The following is a 9157-nucleotide window of genomic DNA, read 5'->3' on the forward strand; positions in this document are numbered from 1 at the left end:
GACGCCCGGGAACGACGGACAAATCGACCCACTTCCACAGGAAGACAGAGCCGCGAAACTTGCGCAGCTACGAGAGCTCAAGACGAAACTTGACGAAGATCGTGAGCGCCTCATCCTGCTCGAGCAAATCCTTGAACAGGACCTGCCTTACCCGCCTGGCGGAAGCGTCCGCAAACGGGCTCGAGAGGTACATAGGCAGATTGTCGGGGACGGGGAGCCAGAATAGCCTGTCAGCCGCTTTCCTCGCGCGGGCTAGAATGTTGTGGCAGTAACAATGCTGTTGCGTAACATGCCCGAGCCCTCGAACTCCCAAGCACGGCGCATCCGAGACGAGGTGCAGACTCTGCTCCAGGTAGCGGCAGTTCAACAAGCAGAGAGCTCGGCCTCCCGACGTTGAGGGGCAGGTACTGAAAAGCGCGATAAGCCAGCCCAAAATGAAAAGGAGGTGTCGGTCCATCAGCAGCCACCTCCTTGAGGGAGAAAGACCACGCTCGTCCTCCCCGTCGACAACCAGCGACGCCACGACGCGAGACATGACATCGACGAGAATCGTCGCTGTCGGTATGGAGATGCAAAAGAGCGCGGCTACAGCGCCCACCGCGGCGGGAGGTATGATAGCGACGAGGTCCGGATGGCCCCAGAACCACCAGGCCCGCGGGTGTTCAGCAGGGCAATCCGCAGCACGCCGCTGCCCAGCCCGTTCCGACCCCCGACCAGCATTGCAAAGTACATCGGTGAGACCAAGCCAGAGCTGTGGCTGGCAGATTTCAGGCTGGCCTGTCAGCTAGGTGGCGCCCGAGGGGACGATCGAGCCATCATCAGACAGCTGCCGCTCTTCCTCTCCGACACTGCCCGCAGATGGCTCGAGGAGCTCCCGGCCAACCAGATTTACGATTGGGCCGATTTGGTCAGGGTGTTCGAGGGTAACTTCAAAGGAACCTACATACGACCCGGCAACTCGTGGGACCTCAGCAAATTCAAGCAGAAGTCGGGAGAAACCCTCCGAGAATATACTCGATGCTTCTCGAAGCAGTGCATCGAGCTGCCACACATCCCCAACCACGACGTCATCCTGGCCTTTGTCTCTGGTACCAGCAGTCGAGACTTGGAGCAGGAATTGGGCCGGAATCGCCCTCAGACCGTCGACGAGCTGATGGACGTAGTGGCAAACTACGCTGCTGGGGAAGAAGCGGTGGGCGCCTTCTTCAGCTGTGAAGGAAGGAAAGGCAAGCCGCCCGTCGATGACGACGAGGGTCCCAGTCGAGGACCCAGGAAGAACAAGAAGAAGAAGAAAACATGACCGTTCCAGCGGGAAGACCTCGACGACGATCTCGTCGCCGCCATGGAACGCAAAAGGCCTCGAGGCCCTCCAGAGGGGGGAATCTTCGATAAGATGCTAAAGGAGCCATGCCCTTACCACAAGGGAGGGGCAAACCACAAGCTCGAGGACCGCCGTATGCTGAAAAAGCATTTCGATGGTCTAGGGTTCAAGAAGGACGCCCGCAACGACCCAAAGAAGGAGAAGAGCGGCGACAAGGAGGACAACAAAGACGATGACGGTTTCCCAGCCGTCCACGACTGCTACATGATCTATGGCAGACCCTCGACGCAGTTGACCGCAAGGCAGCGCAAGAGGGAACGTTGTGAGGTCTTCGCTGCAAGAATGGCGGTGCCCCAGTACCTTAGCTGGTCGAGCACCCCTATCACCTTCGATCGAGAGGACCACCCCGACAAGGTGGTCGCCCCTGGCGTCTACCCGCTCGTCGTCGACCCCTTTATCGTCAACACCCGGCTCTCAAAAGTGCTGATGGACGGCGGCAGCAGCCTCAACATCATCTACCTCGAGACCCTTGACCTCCTAGGCATCAACAGGGCGCAGCTCCAGCCAAGCGCCGGTGGCTTCCATGGTGTCGTACCAGGAAAGAAGGCGTTGCCAATAGGTCGAATCGACCTACTAGTTAGCTTTGGCACGGCGGCCAACTTCAGAAAGGAGACCCTCACCTTTGAGGTAGTGAGATTCCGAGGTACATACCACGCCATCATTGGGCGCCCGGGTTACGCCAAATTCATGGCCATCCCCAACTACACCTACCTGAAGCTGAAGATGCCCGGTCCCAAGGTCGTCATCACCGTCAGCTCCTCTTTCGAGCACGCATACAAGTGCGACGTCGAATGCGTCGAGTATGGAGAAGCGGTCGGGAGTTCCACCGAGCTCGCCTCGAAGCTCGAGGCCCTGGCCGCAGAGGCTCCAGAGCCTAAGCGCTACGCGTGCAGCTTCGAGCCAGTAGAAGGAACAAAGAAGATCCCGCTCGACCCTAACAACTCCGACGGCAAGGTGCTGACGATCAGCGCCGACCTCGACCCCAGATAGGAAGCTGTGCTCGTCGACTTTCTCCGTGCAAACGCCGACATGTTTGCATGGAGTCCCTCGGACATGTCGAGCATACCGAGGGAAGTCGCCGAGCACTCCTTGGAAATTCGAGCCGGTTCCAAGCCAGTGAAGCAACGGCTGTGCCGCTTCGACGAGGAGAAGCGCAAGATCATTGGCGAGGAAATCCACAAGCTTTTGACAGCCGGATTCATCAAGGAGGTTCACCATCCCGACTGGTTAGCAAACCCTGTATTAGTTAAGAAAAAGAATGGGAAAATGAGGATGTGTGTCGGTTATACAAGTTTGAATAAAGCATGTCTGAAAGTTCCTTTTCCATTACCACGTATCGATCAAATTGTTGATTCTACTGCGGGATGTGAAACCCTTTCTTTCCTTGATGCATATTCTGGTTACCATCAAATAAAAATGAAAGAGTCCGACCAGCTCGCGACATCCTTCATTACGCCTTTTGGGATGTATTGTTATGTAACCATGCCGTTCGCGCTTCGAAATGCGGGAGCAACATACCAGCGCTGCATGCTCCACGTCTTTGGCAAGCACATAGGGTCGACGGTCGAAGCCTATGTCGATGACATCGTCGTCAAGTCAAAGCGACGGGGAGACCTGATTCAAGACCTCGAGATCGCTTTCAATTGCTTACGCGCCAACCAGATCAAGCTCAACCCCGAGAAGTGCGTTTTCGGTGTGCCTCGAGGTATGCTCCTGGGCTACATCATTTCCCAGCGCGGCATCGAGGCTAATCCCAAGAAAGTCTCGGCCATCACGGGAATGGGGCCAATCCGAGACATCAAGGGCGTGTAGAGAGTCATAGGATGCTTAGCGGCGCTGAGTCGCTTTATCTCGAGGTTAGGGGAAAAGGCGTTGCCGCTATACCGACTCTTGAAGAAAGTCGAGCGTTTCTCTTGGACCCAAGAGGCCGAGGAAGCCCTCGATAACTTGAAGAAAATGCTAACCTCTGCACCAGTCCTAGTCCCGCCTCGACCCGCAGAACCTCTGCTTCTATACGTCGCGTCGACGACCCAGGTCGTCAGTGCAGCAGTAGTGGTCGAGAGGCTGGAGGAGAGGCACGCGCTGCCAGTCCAGAGGCCGATCTATTTCATCAGCGAAGTGCTCTCGGAGACCAAGGCGCGTTACCCACAAATCCAGAAGCTAATCTACGCCGTAATCCTCGCCCGACGCAAGTTGCAGCACTACTTCCTCGGCCACCCTATCACGGTGGTCTCGTCCTTCCCCTTGGGCGAGATCATCCAGAGTCGGGAGGCCACGGGAAGAATCGCTAAGTGGTCGGTCGAGCTCATGAGTGAGACCCTCACCTATGCGCCCCGGAAAGCTATCAAGTCACAAGCCCTGGTGGATTTCGTCGCGGAATGGACAGACTCCCAGCTCCCCCCGGCTCAGGTTCAGGCGGAGCTGTGGACGATGTATTTCGATGGGTCTCTCATGAAAATGGGAGCTGGGGCAGGCCTGCTATTCATCTCGCCCCTGGGCGTTCATATGAGGTATGTCATCAGGATTCATTTTGCCGCGTCCAACAATGTCGCAGAGTACGAGGCTCTTGTCAACGGTCTGAAGATCGCCATCGAGATAGGAGTCCGACGCCTCGACGTTCGAGGCGACTCTCAGCTCGTCATCGACCAAGTGATGAAGGCATCGAACTGCCACGACCTGAAAATGGAAGCGTACTGCAAGGAGGTCCGTCGACTCGAGGACAAGTTCCACGGCCTCGAGCTCGTCCATGTCGCTCGACGCTACAACGAGGCAGCTGACGAACTCGCTAAGATCGTATCGACTCGAGGCACGATCCCACCCGACATGTTCTCGAGAGATCTACACAAGCCATCCGTCGACTTGGGCTCGGGGGCTGGTGTCGAAGCCGCTCCTGCCCAGCAGACTGACACCGTCGAAGTGCTACTAATGGCAGCTGAGGTAATGGAGGTGGAGCAGCGGCCTGGTCGACCGTTTGACTGCCGCACGCCGTTCCTTGACTGCCTAATCCGCTGCGAGCTACCAGAAGATCGATCCGAGGCCCGCCGTATCGCTCGACGGGCCAAATCATATGTAATCTACGGCGAAGACAACGAGCTATACCGACGAAGCCCGACGGAGATCTTGCAGCGCTACATCACCATAGAAGAAGGCCGAAAACTTCTCGAGGATCTACACTCGGGGGCTTGTGGTCACCATGCCGCTCCACGGACCCTTGTAGGGAACGCTTTCCGACAAGGCTTCTACTGGTCAACGGCCGTAGCTGATGCCATCGAGCTCGTACGATCATGCCATGGGTTCTATGCCAAGCAGAGGCATCTGCCCGCCCACGCTCACCAAATGATCCCCATCACATGGCTGTTTGCGGTGTGGGGGCTCGACTTAGTAGGGCCTCTACAGAAGGCAAAAGGGGGGTACACCTACTTGTTGGTGGCCATCGACAAATTCTCCAAATGGATCGAGGCTCGACCCATCACCCACATCTGCTCCAAACAGGCTGTCCTTTTCTTCACCGACATCATCCACCGGTTAGGGATTCCCAACGTCATCATCACTGACAATGGCACTCAGTTCACTATCAAAAATTTCTTGGACTTCTGCGATCAGCATCACATCCGTGTGAACTGGTCTACAGTGGCCCACCCTCGAACTAACGGCCAGGTCGAGCGTGCCAACGGCATGATTTTGCAAGGGCTCAAACCGAGGATCTACAATCGCTTGAAGAAATTCGGCAAGAAATGGGTCGAAGAGCTTTCCTTGGTCCTATGGAGCTTAAGGATGACGCCAAGCAGGGCCATAAAATACACCCCATTCTTCATGGTCTATGGCTCTGAGGCCGTGCTCCCAACGGACCTCGAGTACGGATCCCCTCGACTCAAAAGCATACAACGAGCAATCAAATAAAGAGACTCAAGAGAACGCGGTCGATCAACTCGAGGAAGCTCGAGACATGGCCCTCCTCAACTCTGCTAGATATCAGCAGAAGCTTCGACGCTACCACGACAAGCACACGCACAAGAGGGACTTGAATGTAGGCGACCTCGTCCTACGGCGGTGGCAAAGCAATCAAGGACGCCACAAGCTGACTCCACCTTGGGAGGGCCCATACGTAGTGGCCGAGGTCTTGAAGCCGGGGACATACAAGTTCGCGGATGAAAAGGGGGCGATCTTCACCAACGCGTGGAACATCGAACAGCTACGGCGATTCTACCCCTAGAATTTCAAAGCTTTATGTTCCCATGTACATACAGTACCAAGGACTTGTGAATGAATGCATGAATAAGATCTTTTCCTCGAGCAATTTACCTTTTCACGAGTCGAAATCTCGACGTTAGATGGGAGTACCCACTATGACCCATCATAGTTGATACCCCCTCGGGGGCTAGCAAGGGGGTGATGCCCCCCAAGTGTCAAAAAAACCAAGTAATCCTTTCGTTCCTATCAGTAATCTTGTACGGTTGAGCAGTATAGGCATCTCGAGCCCCTTAAGGGCCGAGACTCGATGAGCCTGAGAACTCCTACGCCCCCGGGCTACGGAAACTCTACTCGCTTCCTCACCCTTGAGGCAATGGAGATCGCCTTAAACGAAAGACCAAACGAGGAATACAAACATAGGCGCAAAAGGAAACAAAGGAGCCTCGAGCGGAAAGATGGGCAAACATTCACGAATATTGTAAGTCACTTAAAAACACAATATTGCACAAGATAGAATGGCAAAGTGCTATACAAGGGGCCTAGGCACCCAGAGCAGGCTCACAGGCCTCAATCTGCATCTCGGCCCTCACCATCCTCGCCCGCGCCTGAGCTACTCTCAGGAGGAAGTACTTCTGGCTCGAACAGCTTAGCCAACCTCTCCCTAGGGACCTCTGCGTCATCGATCAAGGCGTGGAGCCTTTCCTCGTTCTCCGCGTCAGTCTTGGAAATGTCGGTGACGAAGCCGTGGGACACCACCTCCATGTCGTAAGAAAAGCCTGAGCAGACTACCACCATCGCTCGCTTCACTGCGACATGAAGAGCATCCCGCACCCAGTCCCTCAGCGTAGCACCAAGGTAGCATAGCTGGTCAACGAGTGCGTCGCCTCGAGCCTCCTCCCTTGACTCGTCAACAGGCTCCAGCTCCTAGGAGGCCGAGAGGTCGCTTATCGCAATCCGAAGACGGCCATTCAAGGCGACCTCCCCCTCGAGCTGAGTCTTGATGGAACGGGCCTCGACTTGGGCGGCCAGCAGCTCATCTTTGAGCCCCGCAATGACCAACATGAAGGAATTAGATAACACCAGGCACACCTCAGAAAAGAAACTCGATAGTAGAAACATACCACGGATGCTCTCCTACAGAGCCGTGTTCTCGCCAACCAAGTTGGTGTTGGCCCTCTCGACCTCCTAGTTAGAGCGCGCCAGCTCGGTGTTAGCGACACGTAGATCTTCGATCACCTTGCCGGCTTGCGCGATGGCCTCATCTTTTTCCAGCAGCGCTCTCTTCAGACGATCGACATCGTTAGAAAGGCTGCGGGATCGAGCCCGCTCCGCCTCGAGATCTTCGAGGGCCTTCTTCATGGCCTCCTCTGCGGCGCTCCTGGCGATCTCGCCATTCATGCACTCCACCTTCATCCTTTGGAAGGTTTCTCGGGCGGAGGCGAGTTCAGTCTGGAGGAGGCCCTTCTCCTTATCTAGGTCAGCAGCCGCGCTCTTGTAGGTCAGGGCCTCGTCCCGGGCCTTGGACGTAGCTTCCTCGACCGTCATAGCCCGCTCCCTCAGCAGCGCAGCCTCTTCCACCGCCTTCCTCGAGGCCTCTCGAGCCTCAACCAGAGCAGCCTCCCTCTCGTTCTTCTCCTCCTCGAGCGCCAAGAGCTCCTTATGGGCCTTGAGGAGTTTCTCCTGTGACTCCAGGAGTTTGTCCTTGAGGATGGGGAGCTGCTCCCAGCCGCCTCTCGTGGTGTGGATGAAGCTCGACTTGATGCGGGAAGTTTCTTTCAGGTCCTGCGAGCCAGCGATTGAGCAGTTAGGACACCAAGTCAAACGTTCTATAAAGATTAAGGACTGGAAAATAATTACAAAGTAGGCCGGTCCAAGCCCGTTGTTAACAACGTCGGACAGGAGCCCCACCGTATGTTTCATCCAAAGGCGGAGCTCCTCGACGTGCTCCCACTTTTCGGCCTCCTTCCGGTCGTCCAGGAAGATGTTGGGTTCAGACGGATCGGTGGAAGCCCGGATGCGGATCCGGTCGGGGCACCAGTTCTCCATCTCCTGGTCGGCACGCGCCTTGACGCCTCGGATGAGTTCTTCGACGGTCTCGAGCGACCCCCCGTGGCGCAGGAACAAGTCGACGAGGTAGGGGAACTGCACATCGTCATCCACCGTCTTCCAGGTCCCGGTCTCGCTGCCTCCACCACCACTTGACGTACCAGCCTCGTCCTCCTCAGCGGGAATACGGTCTTCCCACGACCAACGCTCTCGGAGGAACCCCGGAGCGATTCCGTCCATGCCATAGATTGTCCTCCTCATCTCGGACTCGGGGTCGGCGGGAGTACGCATCATGCAGGCGAGCACCACCATGCCATCCGCCCGCCCCGACTCTGCTGGGATCGATGCAGGCGCCCCTGGACGGAGCCACACCGGGGTCGGAGGGCCGAAAACTGGCAGACCCCCCTCCTGGTTGCCAGGCTCTTGTAGCACTTCTGGCTCTGGATGGGGAGGATCGAGCAGTTCCGCCAGCTGCTGGCCCCACTGCTGCTGCTGCTCCTGGAGCTCCCGCGGCTCCTGTTGGTGGTCTTCCTCCGGTGGTCCCTCGAGCTGGGGACTGGCCATCGGATGCCCTTCCTCCTTCTCTTTCTGTTGTAGCCGCTGTTCCTCTTGCAGCTGCTGCCGCGTCCCCCGTTCACCCTCCTCTTCCTCCTTCCTCCTCTGCTCCTCGACGGAGCGAAGCCCGGCAGGCTAGGGCGTCCGCTTCGCGACGAGAGAAGTCTGGGCTCCAGACCCCTCACGAGCGGTAGGCCTCGACCGGTAGGCCTCGAACCACCCCGCGTCGGGGCTCCAGACCCCTCATGAGCGAGCGCCGGCCGTGGCTCGGCGTCTCCCCCTTGGCGAGCGCCAGGGCTAGCGCTCCTGCGGCTTGTTTCCCCCTTGCCGGAGGCCGCAGCATGGCCACGGGTCAACGGCCCCGACGCCTGGGGCTTGGCCCGGTCACCCGCCTTTGGTGCAGGGGGAGGTTGGGGGTGCGGGACGGATCGGCTTTGAGCCGGTGCGGGAGGGACGTCGGCACGGGAGTGGCGGGGGGACGACTCCCTCTGCTGCCTCTCAAGAGACCCGCCTGGTCCCTCCTTTGGCGCTCCCATCCGCGGGACATCAGCATTAGCTCGAGGCGGACCCTCGAGGATCCTGTCAAGCTGGGACGCCATCCCCTCGGAGTCGTCGCTGCTACCGTCACCGTCACCGCCGTCCTCCTCATCGGGGGATTCTTCTTCAGGCTCCCCCCTTTGCCTGGATTTAGCTCGACGCGCCTCTAACGCTTGGCGGACGAGATTCTTCATCTTCTCTTTCTTCTTCTCTGAGTCTTTTATGGACTTCTGCTTCTCGGCGGACTGGCGTCGCTTGTCGCGGTCGGCCCTATCCTCCTTTACTGGAGGCCTTGAGGAACGTCGATCGGTCCCTGCGAGAGGAAAGATTAGCTTAAAGAGGGATCGAAGGAAACCCAGAATCAAAACCATGTGCAAAAGAGAACTTACCAGATCGATTGACCCCTCATCAGGCCTCATGGGGAAGCCATTGACGTGCTCTGGCTGG

The 9157-nt window shown here is 57.4% G+C and overlaps 1 protein-coding gene across 1 annotated transcript in view; it reads right to left on the minus strand.

Annotated features, from left to right (window-relative positions):
• Positions 1-8772, minus strand: part of LOC8066768 — a 114584-nt gene extending 105812 nt beyond the window's left edge. Inside the window, exon 1 of the mRNA XM_002440843.2 lies at positions 8020-8772. Within this exon, the coding sequence (XP_002440888.2) occupies positions 8020-8772 (753 nt within the window). The remainder of the gene's footprint in view (positions 1-8019) is intronic.

The sequence above is a fragment of the Sorghum bicolor genome, chromosome 9 (genome assembly GCF_000003195.3).
Source record: "Sorghum bicolor cultivar BTx623 chromosome 9, Sorghum_bicolor_NCBIv3, whole genome shotgun sequence".
Classification (NCBI taxonomy): Eukaryota; Viridiplantae; Streptophyta; class Magnoliopsida; order Poales; family Poaceae; genus Sorghum; species Sorghum bicolor.